Raw genomic sequence first — 19,464 nt, 5'->3', positions numbered from 1 at the left:
GCGAATGTTTTGGAGCGCTACAAGAAAGAACAGTGCGTTGTTATTTTGAAGCACATTACAGGCGCGGAGAATATTATGGAGATAGTTCAAAGATTCTTGGAATTTTCGGTCAACGAACTGAGGATAATCAGTCAACATTTCAAAGACTGATTGAGAAATTCGATGGAAAAGAATCGATTGTGGACATTAAATCGTCCAGGTGTCCTCGTGCACGTAGGTGTCTTGAAAACATCGTCGTCGAGAGAAAAGTGTTGATGTTGAGTCCGAAGAAATAAATTCACCGTCGTTCACAACTGATCATTCCCAGAAGCATCATGCAGCGAATTCTCAAGGAAGATCTCAATCTATATGCCGACAACATCCAACTGACCTAAGAAATCAACCCAAAAGACTATTTGAAGCGACGAGAATTTGTCAATTGGATGTTCGACAACCAATCATTATTGGAAGGCGATTTCTCAAAGGAAATCAATCACCTTTGGCGATGAGGCGTAATTGCAATTTCATGAGCAAGTAAAGAAACAACAATGTCGGATTTGGGGACACAGAAAAACCTCTAGTCATTCATGAGAAGCAATTGCACGCACAACGAGCAGCTGTTTTGTACTGATTTTCGGCTCGTGGTGTGATTGGGCATTATTTTTTCGAAGATAAGGCCGTAAAATAATGCAGTTAACAGTGAATAGCGAACGTTACCGCAACATAATGCACTTTTTGTGGTCTCAGTTGGACGGTATGGCAGTGGAAGACATGTGGTTCCAGCATCACGACATAGCCAGTCACTCTTAGCGCGAAACAATTGATTTGTAGTCAGAAAAATTTCCTGACTCATCTCGCTTAATGGAGACGAGAATTAGCTACCGAAATCTCATTACTTGACACTCTGTGACTACTTACTTTGGGGTTTGTGAAATCTAGTGTTTGTCAACAATCCACCAACAATTCCTGAGGTCAAGGAGGAGATTCGACGTGTTATTTCAGAAATTGAGCAAATGTGTGGGGAATTCATTGTATAGTCAGGGTCAGCTTACTTAATACCCTGAGAGTCAAACCTAACCATTTTTCCCCTATTACTACATATGCTAGTGGATTATAGTGATTTTCTAGCTCTCAGGTTGAATTTTCTTTTACCAACTTCGTTTCGAATTTCGGATACTGACAAATATTACAACTGGCAGTTATTTTCTAACGGTTATGTTGGCAGCAATAACTTCGGTTTGCAGCAGAGGTCTGCATCGGACGTTTTCGCTCGAGCGCCAAGTAGTTCATAGCATAATCCGATAGGTAGCGTACATACATGATGGGTAAAATTGTCACGAGCGATAAATCCTCGAACGGTATAAGCCGAGCGTTAGACATTCGTTCTTGTTACAGTGATGAACTGTGTAGTAACATCATAGATGTTTATCATTTCAGAACTTTGCAGTGTTTAACTAACCTCTCCATAGCACAACTACAAAACTTGCTTTAAAATGTAATATAAATGTTGTAGGTATTTTTTTTTTCCAACACAGAAGTGATTTTGTTTTCGCCACATCTGATAGATGTTATTGGATGTAAATGTAATTATTATAAACGGAGAACACAATCACGATAATGCAAGAACTGTATCAAGTTTTCTAGTAGTAATAATAATAATAATAATAATAATAATAATAATAATAATAATAATAATCTCTAATAATTAGTGTATCAATCTTTGCGTCTGTAACAGTTGTGAAGCATGATTATTCGTTTTATTATATTTTCTGTGACGTTATCTCTGTACTAATATTGTTATTAATCTACTGCTATATCAATAATATTTTGTAAAACGTTTCTACATTGTCGCAGTATTTTTACCGTGTGAGCAAAACGTATGTGTATCTTATCTGTCGCCTTCCATACAAGATAAGACACGTCAGTGATATGACCTTGTACTGTGCTTCTATTTATTACGAGCGTATCACGACCGATCGTATCTCACTCGAGGGTGCGACACTCGACCGAGTTCAAGCGAGCGATTTAACTCCAATGCAGCACTCTGGTTTGCAGTAAAGTAAACTGATGAAAATGCAAATACCTAGGCTTGTGAATTAATAATTAATTAATAATACCGGTATCAGTATTAATATCAATACACAATTTAGTTCTTTTGCGTTGTGATTCCAATTCAGCTCTGTATTCAGGTAAGTGTAATGAAATAAGAAATAGCTTATAGGCCTACTTCGTATGAAACATGCATGTAAATATATTTGACATTTTAATGATATTTTTTCGTGTTTAGATTTTTATTAAAATGTTCAAGAGAGGAAATAGCATGGTAGCGACTTCTCCAAGAAAGGAAGTGCTTATAAGTATTTTAAGTAAGCTATACATTTTAAAGTGGTGTTCTGTTTTCGGAATTCGTACGAATCATTTCACGTGATCAAACTACATTTTTAGGTTAGGTCTCGTGAATCGTAAAGTGTTTAGTTAAAGCAATGAATTTCATGTTGCTACACAAAATAAATTTTAACAATAGATCATACTAATCCTAATTACCAACATAATATGAGAGAAGTCCAGGAGGAAAATATAGTATTTCATAATTTCTGAACCATTTAAAAAATACCTCGCAACATAAAGATGAGATGTGATAAATAAGTAAGATATTATTGTTAATTACTATATTATTATTATTATTATTATTATTATTATTATTATTATTATTATTGTTATTACTATTACTTCAGTACGTATCATTGTGATTTTTCCCTCTTTGGTGATAACTGGTATTAGTTGGCAACACTGAAGAGACGGCCAAAAAGGAACTCTTAGGGCCGTATTCACAGACATTTTTAGCGCGGGCTTCCGGTGGATGATCAGCATTTTTCGTATTCATAAACCAGTGTTAGTGATAGGATATGACTTGAATTCTGTACTAGTAACCAGTGGATAGCCGGGGCTAGCTTAGTACGCTCGTAGCGCGTGCTGCGAAATGTCTACGAATAGCACCCTTAGGAACTACACTTACGTGATCCTCACTATACATCTTGTCGAAAATGTGAGATTGTGCCAGCAGAGTAACAGGGGTCATTTGTCTAATATAGTGTTCCACTGTTAACCGCGGTAAGTAGGCCTACACTATACTAAAATAAAATTATATGTAATTTTTCAATAATTAATTGTTTTCTTACTAAATTTAATATTGCGTTCTTTATTTGATAATGTATAAAAGAAGAAAAGTATGAAATATCACTGTTATTTCATGTTTTTTTTTTTAGTTTGACAATTTGTTTTATAAAAAAGTTAGTCCAAGTAATATGTTACGTCACAGTGTGTGTAGGTACCTGCATTTTTTCTAAAACAATGTGTCACAATATTACTCCAATTGTTTTCGACAAATTTTATATATAACATTTCATGACAAAGCTAAAACTTATAAAGTTGGGTGTATAATTACATACTTTTTACATTTACGACCTCACATACCTATACCCGTACTATATATGCATATGACAAAAGAGAGGTTCAAAATTTCACGATAACTCTGAATTCTATTTGAAACAAAATTAACATAGTGTTTATAATTAACAAATTTCCCATTGAATATTTCCGACTTTGCCATACATAAATTAAAGAGATTTTTCAATAACCTGCAACAATCTATCGGATCGGACCCCTTTTGTGACATTATTGATCCAAATACCTGCGCTGTTGCAGTAAATTTCAAACGGACTCCGTTAAAAATATTCCGTTTATAGTAAAAGCAGAATTATGAAACATGTTAATGAAGATTTAAATAATTAATTATTTGTAACAATAGTGACTCCCGTATCTTTATTGAAATCCAGTGTTTTTCACAGTTGCCAAGATACAAAAAAAAAAAAAAAAAAATAATAATAATAATAATAATAACAACAACAATTTCGTGCTAACGAACTGTGGCTTCAAGCAAAATATTTGTTTTGTAATATATGATCCCACAAGAACGAAGTAATTTGCATCCCTGTAATACGACGGCCATACACTCGTGAGACTAGCTTAAAGGTAGAAGTCAAAAACCAATACCAAAGTCGGCTATTCTAAGATTTTTTCGTAATTCTACTAAATGTCTAGATCAGAGGAGCACCCTACTCTTGTTCCTTTCAAAAGCAAATTTATCACTTAAGTAGCATATTTTAATACCGGTATACTTACATTTTAATGTAGAAATAATTAAAATTAATTTAATTCAATTAATTTTATATTAGTATTAGCTAATTAAGTTAATGTTAATAGAAGAAAATTTCTTATATCGTCATCTGTAAAAACAGAAATAAAAAAATTATTGCAGAAACATGCCCGATTTTCAACAAGTAAAGATGCAATTTTTTCATGTTCTATTATTGGTGTACGACGTACAGTACGTGACCATTTCAATGTGAAGACTGGGTGTCGCCAAAATATTAAGAAAGTCATAAGTATATGAAAAGGTTCGGTATTTTGGTCGTGTTATGAATTCGGGTAGTCCCTAGCTGGGTTACAGGCACGGCGCCAGATGTGCAGGGAAAACATAGCGAGAAACATCACGTTCATAGTGTTTTAAATCCCTCTTCTGTTGCTGAGAGTAGAGTGGGATGTCAATAGACGGGTAGGGTAAATAAATTTCATAAAATGTCAGTACTGGGAGAAAAAGTGAAAGGCGATTGCCATGTGTCATTTACAAACTCTGAGATTTTCAGCTATAGTGTGATACGCATTTCGTTTGAATTTTATTTTTTCTTCTCTCTTTTTTGAAGGACCACAAGGGCAGACCTCAAGGACCACAGGTGGTCCGCGGACCATAGTTTGAGAAACTCTGGTCTAGATGAATATGTCATTAACAGCAACTCAGCTAACGAAGAAAGCCTCCCAAATAGCAGTAAAAGACACGGTGCATTCTGACAAGAAATATCATCAGAACTGTGAAATGAATACACAATTCTAAAAGAACGTTTTCATCACAGCTTATTCCATTACCTTAGTGATAAATTTGGTCACGTCCACCTAAATAATTTCTTACAATATTACAGACCGTAAATATATGGAGAAAATGTCCTCAAAACATGAAATTAATTTTGGAAAAATATGAGAAAATTATAATTAAGAGACCAGTACTAATACTGGGTGATCAGTATAGAGCAGAACATGTTTCACGGCTCACAATGAAGTCTAGCGCGGCCTTGAGTCCCCCACCGCGCGCCGGCCGGCTAAGAGCCGTGAAATCTCTTCTGCTCTGTAATGTTCACCCAGTATATCTTCGTTCCTAAACCATTTGGAACAGGTTTACGTAATTATTTACAAAATTAGCCAGTAGACATTAATAGTTTAGTCTATATTTAATGTTACTACATAAAATACAATAAATCTGCATAAATCAACAGTTCTTCCCTATCAACAAATCCTTACATGAATGCATGAATTAGGTAACTCGAATGTTTACACTGAAGCGAACAAAAATATTGCTTTATATTCGTACGATGAAAATTTCATGAAGTTACAAAAAGAGGATAAATTAAGTATGAAGCAAAATTGATGGTTGTAACCCGCTTAAGATATGAATTTATATGTACAGACTTGGGGGCACTGGAAAGACTTGCACTGGATTCGAAAGAATGAGCAAAGTTGGAATAGGAACTAATTTTTTTTTTTTCTGTTTTGGTCTCTAATTCATTGACGCTAATAGTTCAATCACTCCAAACTGTAATTTAGACTATCACTTGCCCTAGGGAATCCCAGAATGTTGGTAGAATGTGTGGCTTTTCTATTCTAAAATGCTTTCTGGAAAACATCCATATTTTTTCCCATAATTTCTGTAAAGCCCGGTTCAGTGCTAGTTATGTCAATGGAGGGGGGAAATAAAGTATGTAAAATATGAAACAAGAAATATATATAATACAAGGTTACTACAAAAATATATAAACATAAACAAGAAAAATTTGTGATATCGACGTGTGTGCACTGTGTAATATCAACATACATCTTGGGCTGTTAGTTCGAGGAACGGTTGACGAGATAAAATTCATCCTCCAATAAGATGAAGCAGCGCACAACTGACGCGTGAATTAGAAATTAATTGGACGAAATAACACTACAGCGCTGGTTTGTCCGTGGAACAAACAACAACTGCGGGCACTTGCACGGTGGCCTTCAAGGAGTCCCGATCTCACACCGTGCGAAATACGATTCGTGCTTACTGTAATCAAAATGACAATGACTGAAAATTCTCTTGCGTGCAAATCAAAGCCTGGAAAGTAAAAACAGTGTACTCACCTCTTCTCCAGAGAGCACCAGCCGCAGTAAGGATCTTTGGCTTCCAGACAGGCGGAGCAGTTGGTGTAACTTGTGCAGTGCTCAACTTTCACTTTCGAGATCTGTACAAAAGAAGAAAGAATGCATATCAGTTCATACACAAGACAGGGAGAAATTACTTAAGATTGTGCTGGATTCACATCAAGAAGGGAATACTACATTCATTAAACAGCAGTCACGAAGAAGAGAAAATATTATACCAGGGATTACAAGTAAGGAATGAAATAGCCGACAAGAGTCGCGTTGGTGGCTCGTAGCTCACACAAGCGTGTCCGGATTCCATCCCCGACTTCTGCATTGTTCATGGACGACGACAAAAGTCAGAGAATTTCTCCTGTTCCCGCTTTTTCCCATTCATTATTCAATCGACACACAAGTCCATCGCTTTGGATTAACAGCATATTTGACCGTGAAACGAGCGGGCCCTGTTACAAATCGTGGTTGCTGCAAGTTTTCTGGTTCGGGTATTATCACAGTTTAGTATATACAGTCGCGAAGCTCAATATGTAGTAAATATGCAAACATTAGATAGTTGCTTACCACTAGGATCGCTAATATCGCCCCATTACAGGCAATACAAAATAGTACCGTCACAGTCTATTGTTTCTAGCACCCTCAAAACTCAAGCTTCGTGACTGTATATAGTAGACTGTGGTATTATCCCAGGTTTCCCTCCTCAACTAAGTGAAGCAGAATTACTGGGTAACTTTCGGTGTTAGGCTTAGGACTCATTTCTAATTTCAAATTCATCTCTCATGTTTCAATAGGTTCATGTCGACAGAAAGTGCAGCAGATGTAGTAAAAACAGTCATTTTCACATATGGGAGCTGAATAAGTCCCTAGGTGAACTGAGGGACTTTCATAGTGGACTCTGTCGCATCTAGGTGATGTGCAGCTGAATCGATAGATAACACCAAATAGTGAATCGGGATAGTTACAGTAATTGTATCTTCAAGTCAATATATAGGATACTGCACGTATGCAGTACCGTCATTTGTAAATTTACAGATCGCATCCATCTTATAAACCTGGAGAAGTCCCAGAGAAGAGAAAGCGTTTGGATCCGTCGGACCGGGTGCTGTAGCTGAATCGACAGATGGTACAAAATTGTGAATCAAGATAGTTACAGGAATGGGGTCCTGATGACTTCAATGACCATCTCACAATAAAAGGGTTGGCACAATAAGCCTCAGGCTGTGCTTTTTTATTTTAGTAGGTTATTTTACGACGCTTTATCAACATCTAAGGTTATTTAGCGTCTGAATGAGATGAAGGTGATAATGCCGGTGAAATGAGTCCGGGGTCCAACACCGAAAGTTACCCAGCATTTGCTCCCATTGGGTTGAGGGAAAACCCCCAGGCTGTGCTGCAAGCCTTCGGGCCCTCCTCAGTAAGGAAAACGCCGCTCTTCAAATCCCCAACCATGTCATACTCTTGTTTAGCAAATTACGTCCCTCTGCCGCGAAACGGTTATATTCATGGTATACATAAAAGCAGATCGATGACAGTGATGATGCGTACAGAAAATATAGTGTTACTGTAGAACGAAAGTTCAATCTCCTGCGGATCTCAACAACGCAAAAGATATGAGATACGGAAGAAAGTCACGAGGGAATAATATTACGGGTATAGAAATCTGGAGAGAAACACTTGCTGTGGTGCAGGGAGGAGCCAGCCGATGAATTGGGTATACACAGTTCGCTTAGAACTCATTCCACAGGGTGTAAACTAAGAATAATTATGCTGTAGCATGTAAGGGGTTCCGTCCCGTTTGTTCCCATCCTGTTGTAAGATCCTGTGCCGACAAAACCTCAAGTCAAGACTTGAAGTCAGAACACAATCTGAGTACAGACTTCATAAAACGTCTACACATTCCATACGATAACCCATGTCACATCACGGTATGAAAGATATATAAGCTACCTGTGGTTGTAGAGAATTTTACTGTCGCTCCAGAGTTGCATCCTGGGGAGAGTCTGATTGAAGTATGACCTGATTACTTGATTGGATTTTTCAAAGGATTCCCCAAACTTTTAGGAGAATGCCAGGTAATTAATGGCGAATACTCGGCCTCACCTCGGCGCATACAGTTATTATTCGACCGAGGCGAGTGGAGCCGCGGACGTAATGTGAACTATCGCGATGCGCTATTACGAACGCAGGAGCAGTAGCGCCACGGCTCCGGGCTGCAGGACTCCACCGGCCTCTGTCGAGTAATACCACCAGTTCATTCGACGCTGAATAACCTAGTTGTCGATATAACATGGAGAACAAGAGGAAAGCAAAGAGAAGAAGGGAAAACAAGAGGAAAGCAAGGAGAACAAGGGAAAGATAAGGACAACAGGAAAATAATAAGAACTAGTTTAAGTCATACAGAAGAGAGGCTTACGAGAACAGAGTGGGTTGCATTTTATTTTATGTAAGAGTCAATTTACAAGTTTCCCCACCATACTAATAAGGAGAAAGATGTAGTTTTACGTTATAGAATAGAATGACGAGATACTAAGTGGTATGGATGCTGGAGTAAATGCTTTTGCCACGTATTTCGTTTTAAAACCTGTAGTAAATGCTTATGTCTTAAGCAGAAAGTTTACATAATGGTCATGCTTTGCTTTTACAACTAGTAGCAGTATGAAAGATAGTGCATATCCATAACATGAAGTGAATACACGTACTTCTATTTCTTAATATATACACTAAGAAAAACCGTAGTATTCCCTTTACGTACATAACTTCATTAGATTAGCAGAAGTTTCTTAAGAGGTTAGAGACGCTGCTTTATGAAGGCTGGTGTTAATAAGACGTATAAAGTAAGGAAAGAACATTCAGATAGTCATTTAGGAATCCTTACAGCCTTAATAATTAACCTATAGATTGATTGAGGGGTTATGTAATTGTAAGTTAACCTCCAAACAGAAAATGAGGATCTATCTTGTGCCAGATCATGGACTTCAGGTGAAGTTGGTTTGCTTCAAAATTAGTTGTTTATGACTGAGAAAGCATGCAAAAGACTGATATCTGGGTAAAGTTTTCTGAAATTATTGATATGGGATCAGCTAAAATAACTTGGTATAAATAGTATAATTTTCCAACTGTTATAACTGTCCTATATTGTACCAATGAAAGAATTCCAAAACTTTCTATGCACGGTGATGAATGCTGCCAGAAGAGCAGTTTATTTTCCTGTTTTAAATGCAGTAGTTTGCAACTAATTGGGCAGAACGGGAGCTCTTTTAAAAGCTTGATAAAAGCCATATGTTCACATCCATTTTCTAGTGGATCTACGCCATGGGCCTTTAAACTAACCTAACCTACGTGACGCAACATTTTAAACAATTATTCAATTTTTTCCTATAAAAATTTCTACACATCACAGAACAGTAGACCTATACGTAGAAAATAAACGAGTCTTCGTGGTAAAAGTACACGAAAAATTACAATGTGTTATAATTACTTCTGCAGCAGCTTAGGAAATCAAGTAAATGATTCTGCTCGAAACTTCTACTATAGGCGAAGAAAAATTGACATTATTTATTCACAAATATTAAGAAAATATATTCTGAAACAGTCTGCCTTCGTGCGCCAAACATGTTTTGTATCAGTTTAAAAATGACGCATAATTCACCACAGTTTCATTTCAGAAATGGAAACGAACTTTCCAGGATCCATCTTTCAGTTTCTCCACGGTATGTCGTTTATTTTATTTACATGTTATCTTTTAAAGTTCTCTCGAAATATAAAGTTAATCGGTTGTCTGGAGATTACATTCCTACTAATAATTCTATCCATCAGCAAAGTATTAAGTTATCCACAGAATAGCAGGCTGTATGTGATGTTACAGAATCCTGTTGGAAAAAGAAAAACGCTTATTCTCTTTCCGTTAACTCATCAAACAACACCATATATTTAATACTTATATTAAGTGAATGTCCTTTACTCTGTCTTCGTAATCAGCCCACCTGACAGCCAATATTGCTGCTTACAGGGTGGGAAATAAATTGCCCATCCAATATTTTAAGACGGAAGTTAAGGCTTGTATTTTCTTGTTACTTCACTTGAGGCTTGTCTTTGGAATCTATTATCGAGAAGCCTAGTTAGACAATCATTTTTATTGGGCAACAGCAATTGTTGGGGACGCGGGGGTAACGTCGCGGTTAAGACGTTACACTGCAAGTAGAAAGATCACGGGTTCGTTTCCCGATTGAGTCATGGATTCTCTCCACTCGTCTAATCCTTCCGAGCGTACTATGGCTCTGGGATTTACTCAGTTTCTAACAGAAACTAGTACCAGAGGTATTTCCTTGGGGTTAAATGTGGCGGGTACGTTGGACTGACGTTTCTACTGTCATTAATGCCGATTGTATATGCTAGTGGGAGCCTTAACCTGTCGCCACACTTGGGCAAGATAATGCTGTGTGAAAAATGTGACTTGAAACAACATACGAAGAACAACGGGATTGTAATGAACAAAACTTATGAGGGGTTACAGCGACGAAACGGCGCCTGTCGACGCTATCACGCTGAAGATATGGTCTTAGGACGAGAGAGATGAAGATCTTGAGCTATGATGTCGCATAGATTGCTGAGAAATGCTGGGGTCACGTTTCGCCGAATTGGAACGAAGTTGATATGCACCACAAAGAAGGGCTGCGGAATAAAGAATACAAGCAAAATAACGATATTCCTATACTATTATTACGTGGATTATTCATGGCGACGCCAGGCACGTTCCTTCTAGTTATTTCCCTTGTGTGGCATTCCGCAAAGAAGTGCGCCCGCCACGAGGCGAGGCGTTAGTGTCTGATAACACTTACAGTGCAGCGACGAATCTCCACTCACGAGCACACTTCAATTTTGCAAATCGTTGTACGAAATTCACACAATTTCATTCGATGCATTATTGAAAACTGCTTTCATGTCGCACGCGTAAAAAGGCAGTTATGCCCTTGAAGTCACGCAAAACACGGCGATTCAAAACATCGCATTAGGCACGGCTGTCTCAGTTTTAACTCTATCTTTATTCAGAAAAACTGACACGCAGCCAAGGTTTTCACCACATGCTGAGAAAAGATCCCGCGTTCCTTTGGACAAAAGCCGTCGAATATGTTGCGCATGTCAATAAGGTTTCAACGGTGTGAAAACTTACTTGGAATGTATCATTAAGAAACGCCGCCTACATTCAGTCCTTCGTACGGAAGAAGAGTCCAAATGCTAACACTGCAGTCTGAAATGAAGTTTACAGAGTGATTCCTATAGAAGAAAATGCAATAAATTAAATATATAATATACAAATGGCAACTCTTTAACAATGACACCGATTTTTATAAAGCAAAGTTTCATCATATAATACGAATATTTATTTTCAGTCAATGACTTTACTATTAATATATGTAAGGTGCAAGTCCTTACATTACATGATTTAATAATGTATGGAAGTTTTCGTCGGTTTCATACCAACATCATCAGATACAACAATCTATATAGCAATATCATCATTAACAGGTACATATATAACCAAAATACAATATATCTTTGATGGGCGATCATAAGTGTACAAGTCGAAAAACCTTATTTTACAGGAGAGCAAAAAAACTGTTTAACATCGCACATGATTTTGAAGATACTGTTATGTGCATCAGAGAATGCGGCGTTCTACAGCAGGTTTTGACTTGTACTCTTTTTACCAGACATAGATATCGAGCTGATGATGACGAAACTGTACATATCTCAATTTCGCCAAAAATTGACTTGTACTCTTATGATCGCCCATCAAAGATATATTAATAAGCACACTACATGATAAAAACATGATAAAAACCAACATCATTAGGATATAAATGTGTCTTTCTTGTGTGACAGTCTTCACATAGCCTCCATACAACCAACATCCAACGAATACACACGCTCATATACGACTAAACTTGAACGCTGACATTCACCTTATTATATGTGTCCACAACAACTACAGTATTTGGATACCGTCCGTAAATTAACTATATTGAAGGGCATCACCGCTCATAATGCACGTTCAAGTATATGCCGCAATTCAACATCATAAGACAACCTAATATTGAAATATATCGTCTGATACAAATGATATCCATAACAACTTTCGTCAACCCCCCGATCTTGTCGACCTGAAACTACTTAAGATATATGAAGTTGGAGGAGTTAATGAAGGCGAAATGAATCTCTGAGGTCCAACGCCGATAGTTAACGAGCAATTCTGCTTCAAGTGGATGGGGAAAAAGAACCCAATCAGGTAAACCTTTCAAGGTAAGGCATGCTGTAACTCCACAGCGGTGGACAACGTGGAATTTAATTCATAGGTAAATGAAAATAAAATGTACCTCAAGAGCACTGATGAGGATTTGAAAACAAATATATAAATCAAATGGTAAAGTAAAGATAGCATACTAAAAGTAAAATAGATTGAAACAAAATTATTGTGGATTAATACAGGCAATATACGTCTAATGCATAAAAGATGATGTTCATGATGGTTATACGCGTTGAACAGCGAGATGGTGATGATTATAGGGGTTGAACAGCGCGAGCGGCTGTGCTTCATCTGGTCTGGAAGCGGATGCGCCATTTTTCGGTTGTCCTCAACCGGAGCCCTCTCTGTGCGTGTGATTATTTCGTGCCTATCTCTGTGTTGTTCAATTGATGTTTTGGAGTGCAGAATTAGAGCTCGACGTTGCATTGCATCATGAATTATGGGATTATATGCCCTTAAGCCTATATTAGTAACACATCATAATCCATACGTACAGCAATTTACAGTCCTTCTCTTAATCGCACATAAAACATTGATGAAACTGTGACCCATTTCGCAAGGCCCGTGAGCAGTAAATATTATAATGCGTGATTAAATGACGCACCATCCGCACTTTACAGTTACAATCCGGCTACACCATCAAAGAAATAACGCAAATTTGTGAACGTGTCCAACGAGAGACCAAGAACTTTTCTAAAAGTGTCCATGCTGTCACAAAGCTGGTATCCAGAAAACTCGCTGTCAGATAAAAAAGATTCGAAAAAAAAATGAAAATAACTTATGCAGATACCACAGTACTTATTAGAAAAACAGACATTTATTATACCTAGTAAGGTTTATCTTGTCTCAGTAGCAATAAAACCAAGTCCCTTCAAATGAGGGTGGAGATTATAGGAGGGTTGTAAATTTTCAGGATTCCTTTCAAAACCTTGTTATTGTACAGGCTGCCAGAACTCAGTTTCTTGAAAGATAAGCTCAGTGACGGAAGTACACAATACTAGTACGAAGAGAGACATTTTGTAATTTTATTTTGCGCTACAGAATGTATCAACTAGTCCCTTCCGACACTGGATGGATGGACGGCATCGCTCCACTCCTCCATCACCATAACACAGACGAAGTAAGACATATCTCCTTTCTCTCTCTTTCCACAGTGAGACAAGATACATCACACAGACTTTACGAATTTTACCCACAGTTTCAATATATGCTTCGAAACAAAAATTTCAGTAAAGAACACAAAATTATAAACCGTGAGTACAGAAACTGTAAGACTTGAACGAGAAGAGACTAAGCAATTAATATCGATCGACTACACACCGGATGAATCAAAAGCTATTTGTTTAGTTCTAGGTAACGAAAGGTAGTAACGTTATTTGGAAGAGACTGTCTCTGTCTACCGAAAATGTGAAACAAAAAATTGTTGGTACCAAAACTGTTAAGTTGTGTGAGCTTGGACTATATCTCTGCCGAATGAAAAGTAATACCGCATATCTCAATGTCAGTGAATCAGAACGACAAACATGTAATACAGCCGGGTGGTATGATCTAATCAAACATGTGCTCAAATCGTCCACAGCCTTAAAACAGGGATGTAATAAAGGAATAATATAAAGAACAATAATATTTGTAATTATAAACTTCGTAACTCCCAAACTAAAATAATTTGCTAATACACATAACAATAACATATAAAGTATATACTTATGATTCTAGCCTCATTATAACAAATAACAATGAACATTTTCATTTTATGAAAAGAAATACTCATTTTATGTTCAGAAAAGAAAACAATACTGTACTCTGAAAATATTCGTTCTACGCCACAAGAAGTTACTGGAGCAAATATGAATTAATATGTGTGCGTGTGTTTAAGGGTATTTATTCACATTGCAAATGGACAAATACCCGGTGGCTGTGGTAACTAATTACACTCAATAATGACAATAATAAACACATTTAATAGTAAATTAATAATAATAAATATTAATAACAGTATAATAATATTAATAAGTAGCATCCTAAATTAAATTAAGCATGATAAACTAAAAAAACATTTAAAATAAATCTAATTTGTATCTTAACCCTCTCGGCTGGGGGAACACGTTACTTACACAGTGGGAAAGGCATGGAGGGCGTTACACTTTGTGAAGAGGGTACTAAGAAAAGGCTCTGATAAATCCAAAGAGATTGCATATAAATCCGTAGTTCGTCCAGTAATTGAATATGGTGCTGCATGTTGGGATCCTTACAGATTAGAACATATAAAGACACTGGAAAAGATAAAAAAAACGGGCTCTCAAGTGTTGTAATAATTCACCATTAAAATGGGACACACTCACAGACAGGAGAAAACGCGAATTCGATTATGCGCAATGTTCAAAACATACAGAGGTGAGCCTGCCTGGAGAGAAATAAAAAATAGGTTGCAGCCGCCAAATTACTCTTCAAGGAACGACCACTCATATAAATGGAGGGAAAGAAGACAGAGGACGGACACTGGGAAGTTTTCTTTTCTCAATCGTACTATCAGGGACTGGAATGGTTTACCTGCAGACTTACTAAAGGCTTTACCAATAACCAAAAATGTATTTAAAAACAGGCTTAAAGACTTTACTAACAGACGGCAGTATATTTTACACACTATTTAAAGGGTGTAATTGATATTTTATTATTTAAAGTGGTGTATCAGTGAGGAAGTGTGTTGTGTCAGTGAAGTGTGAAGTGTCAGTGAAGTGTGTTTGTGTCAGTGAAGTTCTATAGTTCATAGTGGCTGTGCAAAGTATTTGAACAGTGAAATGGTTTTGAAGTGTTAGTGAAATCAGGATAGAATCAGTGTAGTGAGGGAGTTGATAGCGAAATAAGTGTAGTGCCGAAAGGTAGGCTACTTGTGCAGGTATGAACTTCGGGTTAAGATACAAATTAGATTTACTTTAAATGTTATTTTAAGTGATCGTGCTTCATTTAATTTAGGATGCTGTTTGTTATTATTATTATTATTATTATTATTATTATTACTATCTTTATTTATCATTATTATTAATTATTATTGTTTTTTATTAGTTGTGTTTATTATTAATTGTCATTATTGAGTGTAGTTAGTTACCACTGCCACCGGGTATATACCCATTTGCAGTGTGAATAAATACATAGATAGTAAATTCAAACTAAAATCCACGAGTATGATATGTTCATACATGCACAAGTACCTTTCAGCACTACACATATTTCGCTGTCAACTCACTCACTTCACTGGAACTACAACACATTTCACTGATACTATCCTGATTTCACTAACACTTCAAAAACATTTGGCTTTTCAAATACTTTGCTCTGCCACTATAAACAATAAAACTTCAATGACACAAACACACTTCACTGACACAACGCTTCAAATAACAAAACATCAATTGCATCCTTTATATAGTGTGGATAATATACTACTGAAGTTGAAATATCTTCTAGCTATGAACAAGGTGAAGAAAGATTAACTCACAATGTTTAGCAAGCTGATTGAAGTAAGGACTGCTATTGAAACTGCACATGCCTTCTCATTCGTATCAGTCCTTTTACGAAGAGCTGACTGTGACTCTTTCATCATTCTGGTAAAGGTAACGAATGAGGTAGCAAGCACTAGATATAATTGGTCCTCATTAACACTACCGTGAGCAACCTTTGCGTTTGAAAATATACGCAGCTTCTGATCTGTTAAAAAATATTTTAATGGAAATTTGCGGCAAGCAAATTGAGTGGTCATGTACAGCCGCAGCAAAAGAAGCGATTTCTGACGTCTTTAGTGATGTACGTGGAAGGTGGAGTCCAGAGCGCGGCGTTGCTGCCAACATCAGTCCCCTTTCCTCTCACATAGACAGTCAGTAGGCGAGAATTACTCTAGAGAAGTGAAGTGGGTGAAATGTTTCTTTTCTACATTATTTAAGCTAGAACCTTAATTCAGTAAAACCTCGATAAGACCCGCCCGCTTATTACGCTATCCCGTGTAATACGCTTTTGTGCGAGATCGTGCGTATTTGCTTGCTTTCCGCACAAAACCAATACGCGGTAAGTGTGAAATACCACATTCAGTATTCCAACGTAACACACACAACAATTTCCCTCTTCTTACCTCTTAAGCGCCATATTCATTTTACTGCTTTAGGCTTTTAACATATTATTTTTAGAGACGCTTAACATAGTAATAATTATAAATTGGAAACTTGCCACTGCAATTTCACCTAAATTGCACTGTTAATTATTGTTTTTAAATATTTGCAAAAATTAAGTAAACTCTACAACACCACAAAAGTTACTGCATTTGTAATGCAAGTAACATTAAGGAAGCCGTGAAAAAAATCAGCAATATTCCAGATGCCGATGTTATTACTGCAATATGTTATATAAATAATATTGTTAAAATATTAAAATGAAAAATAAGTCATTACATAACCTTACCGTTTGTTTTAAGTTCGCATTTATAGACTGGGGGAAAAAAAGACAGACGTATATCACGGCCTGCTTGAATATAGTAAACACAGAAAACATTTTATAGCAACAATGTTGAAGATAGATATTTTAGTTTTTAAAAGTTGCCGTCATTGAACAGAAAACAAGATGGAGATTTCATTGAAACTAATTGGAAATTCCTCTTTCAGGTATGTAATAAACGATCTTTGCACAAAATAATGTACGATACACGAGCGGTATGTTTGTTTTCATGTTCTCGGAAATTTAAAAAGCTCAACTACGTTTCGCTTTTTCAATCTTTTCCTCGAACATGAAAACATCAACATACCGCTCTTGTAACGCATATTACTATTTTTTCCGGTCCCTGCACATTTCATATATAACGCCTTTATAAAATACCCCGTTTGTTGCACTCAAGTCCCGCGTAATACGCTGATTTTGTGGAATATTTTCGATGCAATTTTTTGAGCAATGTATTGTAACAGCAATGAAACATATTGGTCACTGAACTCACTGGTGCCATTAACCTACATGGTGTATTCAACTTATTCAGGATTTCCGAATGGTGTCCTTCATTTATTTGTAAATCGGATTTCAGAAGATGCATAGGTATGATCAGTGATTTTGATTAATTCTTGTTCTTGAATGCCAATGCGAGTCATATTTGAAACTGCTGTGCATCGACTGGAGTGGTTTGTAATTTTATATATATTTTTGACGTCCAGACCAGCGCAGTTTCAAATGTTGGCAAACAAAGAAACAAGTGCTAGGGACGCGATAAAATTAAACAAATGCTAGGGACGCGATAAAATTAAACAAATGCTAGGGACGCGATAAAATTGTGCGATAAGCAGCCATGATTGGTTGAAATACGTCCTTTCGTACCGTTTTATTGGTCAAAAGTAGTATGACGTAGTAAGAGTGTAATAGTCACAAAAAATTTTTGGGCTTATCTGGGTTAAGGGAGTGTTCGTGGACAATTTGCTGCACAAAACCGGTCCTTCTCTCGCTCTGTAAAATTGTAATAAATTCTCAAAAAGAAGTACCACAATACTCGTATCACAGTATTACCACCTCTACCCTGCATTATGGAACTATCAGAAGTCGATTCTTTCCTTGCGACAGCAATAATTCTCGGTACGTCAGACAAAACGTGCATCACTTATGCCATTGTTATTCTATCTCGCCAACGGCTAACATCAATTTTGACTCAAGTACGGTAGGTTTATTATTATTTTTCTTTTATTGCGCCTCAACATTTCTTTCTGTATATACTCCAGAATACATACATTTAGTCGATTACAAGTTTGACAATGTGTGTGGAAAAAATATTATACCAGTGAAAATAGAAAATATTAATGGTTAAATAGTGGAACAAGAATTAAGCTTTCAATATCATGGAAATAAAATCTCGGACGAGATGATACAGATTTAAAAATTCGGAAATCCAACACGATAAATGGCGCAATTAAACGAAACTTTAGGAATAGTCTGTTAGTCCATACGAAATTAAAAACACATTACAGCAAAGCCACCCCTAAATACGGCAGTGAAACCTGGATGTACAGTCGAATAAATTGCCAAAACTAACAGCAAAACAGGTGAGTTTCCCAAGATCCTTAATAGGTGTCACTCGGAAGACAGTATACGAAATAAAGATATACAAGAGAAATGACATGTACAAAATATAGCTGAAGAAATCAGAAAGTAGGAATAGACAGGATTGGCTACAGCATCTCTCAAGAAGGCTTGACACCCCAGTGCCAGAAATTGCCTTCAATTACAAACCCCGTGATCATCGAGGCATGGGAAACTCTAGACTACTTTGAACTCAACAAGCTCATCTAGAATTTCTTGGGAACAAGTCATAATAAGCATAATTCCAGAATGTCGATAAGAACAGCAGTACATTATGAAAATAATTTAGTTAAGGGTACCAGGTAGTGATTCGTGGTCAAAACTATTATTGTTTCATTTGTGTTTAAAAAAGTACAAAACTTGCTCTTTAAAACAATATATATTGTGAGCGTATTCCTGCAGATAAGCCTATTAAATGGCCTCTTTAAATTTGGCGGTGCATGTGATTCATACATCCTTATATTTTTTAAATGCAGTTTTCCATAAGTTGGCATTTTTCAAACTTAAGTGCATTTTTCTCTGATATTACTGAATCAATTTACATGAAATTTTTACAGTGTGTTCTGCAACTTGTATTCTACAAAGCAGACCTACGGGTTTAAGAATATCACACATAATACCTGAAAAAATGTACATATGCATGAAAAAATTGCAAAAAAATGTTAAAGTTCAATACTTTTTCTGCTTCACTAGGGGTGAAATATTCACTGTTCTCCAACCAGGAGATCAACCGTGAAAGGAATGTGCTTACTATTGCGCCATCTATTGGAGCGAAGTAGATAGATAATATT

General features: G+C 36.6%; 1 protein-coding gene across 11 annotated transcripts in view; it reads right to left on the bottom strand.

Moving 5' to 3' along the window:
* The window catches only part of PlexB (plexin B), a 1,260,445-nt gene that overhangs the window by 554,428 nt on the left and 686,553 nt on the right, over positions 1–19,464 (bottom strand). For all 11 annotated transcript variants that reach the window (XM_069838306.1, XM_069838310.1, XM_069838312.1 and 8 more), the window contains exon 5: positions 6,256–6,356. In XM_069838306.1, the coding sequence (XP_069694407.1) occupies positions 6,256–6,356 (101 nt within the window). The remainder of the gene's footprint in view (positions 1–6,255; positions 6,357–19,464) is intronic.

Source organism: Periplaneta americana, chromosome 10 (assembly GCF_040183065.1).
Source record: "Periplaneta americana isolate PAMFEO1 chromosome 10, P.americana_PAMFEO1_priV1, whole genome shotgun sequence".
Classification (NCBI taxonomy): domain Eukaryota; kingdom Metazoa; phylum Arthropoda; class Insecta; order Blattodea; family Blattidae; genus Periplaneta; species Periplaneta americana.
This window is presented reverse-complemented; position numbering and strand designations above follow the sequence as displayed.